Raw genomic sequence first — 2582 nt, forward strand, 5'->3', positions numbered from 1 at the left:
GGGTGGGGGGCCTCTTGTGGCAGCCCTGAGCCCCAGCCAGGGTGTCCCTATGAGTCCTCAACTTCATTTTCCACCTGCCAGTGTGCCCTTGTGCTCCTCTGGGTTTGTGGAGCTCGGCTGATTCCTCCTGTGATGGGCCAGGGAGTAGCTGGGGCAGGGTGTTATTCAGGTTCTCCCACCTGCCATCCCCTCTGTGCTGCTTTGTGTATGCTTTTTATCACTTTCCCCAACAAATGACTGTTATTTTTGTTAAGTTGTGGGGGTTTGTGGTTTTTTTGTTTGTTTGTTTGTGTTGGGTTTTTTTTGGTGGTGTTTTTTTTTTTAATCTAACCATAGCTGACACTTCTTAAAAAATCTCCAGCTAGTGGAGAAGGCAGCAGCATGATTCCTTAGCGGCACAGGTTGCCAAGAGCATATTAAATCCTGTCTTCTGCTCTGTTCTCTGGCTTTTCATGGCACATTGGGCAAATTGATTGGATTTGGCCAGTAGGGAGTAAATTACAGAAAGTCAGTCATGGATGTACAGTGCCAACTATCTTTGTTTAGATGGGTTCAAGTACCATTGCATCTGCATGTGTACCTCTCCCCCCTAAAAGACAGGCAGATGAATAGCTCTCCAGCCATTTTTATTTTCATTATTCAATACCTTTAGTGATGAATAGCTACCTAGGGCTGACAGAAAAGCCTGAACAGGCTGTGCTTGCAGAAAGGCACAGTGCACCACAAACAACTGGCTGTGATCAGCATTGGCTCCAGTTCACTCGCCTACACTTTCCTGTGAGCTAATTTCCCTAAGTACAGCACATGCACCTACCAGGGAGCTCTGCAGAGCCACATCCCAACAGATTGCCCACCAGTCTTCACCCTGAACATGCCTGTTCCAGCAACTTCATCCAAATACAAGAAAGCTATAGAAAAATATCAGGCCAAATTTTTTTTCACTGCAGCTTCTCTATGCATACACAAGGGTGGTCTTGCCTTAGGTGGGATTTATTAGGTCAGCTGGCAGTTCTCCAAAGTAATGCAACAGCATCCTAAAGGAAGGGCACAGATGAAGAGCCTATCTGCACCACTGGGCAATCCAGCTGGCAATAAACCACAAGGAAAGATTAGTCATAATAAGATAAAGTATCAAGGTTATAGCATAGCTTTCAAACCAAAAAAGCAGGTCTTTTTACACAGAACAGAAAAGATTCTCAGCTGAAGTAATCAATGCAGTTTCCATTATCAGATTAAATTAAAGGCAAGTAGATGAAAGGAAGATACTAGTTTACCAGGACCAAAAACTGCAGATGGATTGCTCAAAATTGAGTGGAAGTAAGTTAAAACAGCTGAGGAAATTCAACACAGATAAAAGTAAAATGATACATATGAAGAAAACATTTTCTTGAACTGTCATTGTAATTTCTACTTTTACATTGACTGCTGCCAATTAGGAATGAGACTTCAAGGTTATCTGTATTTTAAGATCCATAGAAACACATTGGTCAGAAGCACCGAAGAAAAATCAACATTAGGAAGCAGAGAACAAATGGAAGTCATAATGTTGTGGTTATATGAGAGTGATGACTTTCAACACTGTGTGCAGTTCTGGTCTCCTTGCCTGACAGAGACAAAACTGAAAGAAGCAACAGGGACAATCCAATTTATGGATTCTTGGAGATGGAACATGACCCAAAAGGGCAGACTACATAGATTAGGACTCTTAATCCAGATTATAGCCATCAATATAACTATGGTTGGCAACATGAGTGCGCCTTCTCTTTGTTTGTGTGAACTACTGGCCACTTTTTTGCAAGGGCAAGATTTTTTTAAACACAATTTATCTAAAAGCACACAGGCCACATAGTGCAGGGATGTTTCTGGTATTACCTTGTCACCTTCTCAGCAGTTTCTTGAGTGATCCCACAGGAGCTGCCTTCTCGTGCTGGTACCAGCCGTTGCCAGTGCAGGAAACAACTGTCAAACATGTGGGTTGGCTTCCACTTGTTCAGTATTTGGTCTGTGCATTGTTGCAGAACTGTGTCTCCTCTCCCTTAGTGCTCCAAACAGCACATTTAAAAATGATCCAGCCACATTCCAGTTAGGAAATACTCTTGTCAGACAGGTAATAATGTGTTGTTTTCTAGAAGCTTTACATCCTTGATGTGCTAATTCTCCTTTGTCCTGCTGATCTTTGTGATTTCTGCTTGGTAATGGCATCCTTTCAGACCATTTTGGGCCACAGTAAAATCCACGAGTAGATCCACGAGAATGCCAGGTACCAGCAAAACCTGCTTTGCATACTTTCTTGTCAGTCTGGTGGGACCATTTTGTGTGCCAAGGGCTTGTAACATGTCAGTATTATACTATTACTTAATACTTTTAATGGAAGAAAATGCATCTGGATACAACTCTCAGTCTGGCACTGTTCTGTAACTACAAAAGCATTAAATCATGGTTTTGAGATCTCATCCTGCTATTGTTTCTAAAGTAGTTTTTTGCACAGCTATATTTATATACTTACCTTCCATCTTCTCTTCTACTTTTATTGAACTTACTTCTACTTTTGATCCCTGGTTACCAAGATCATGCCAGTGCAT

General features: G+C 41.9%; 1 protein-coding gene across 1 annotated transcript in view; it reads right to left on the reverse strand.

Moving 5' to 3' along the window:
- FAM71D (family with sequence similarity 71, member D) overlaps positions 1-2582 on the reverse strand; it is an 11153-nt gene extending 8571 nt beyond the window's left edge. The window contains exon 1 of the mRNA XM_010007732.1: positions 2507-2582. Coding sequence (XP_010006034.1) covers positions 2507-2582 — 76 coding nt within the window. The remainder of the gene's footprint in view (positions 1-2506) is intronic.

The sequence above is a fragment of the Chaetura pelagica genome, unplaced genomic scaffold, assembly GCF_000747805.2.
Source record: "Chaetura pelagica isolate M959 unplaced genomic scaffold, ChaPel_1.0 scaffold70, whole genome shotgun sequence".
Classification (NCBI taxonomy): domain Eukaryota; kingdom Metazoa; phylum Chordata; class Aves; order Apodiformes; family Apodidae; genus Chaetura; species Chaetura pelagica.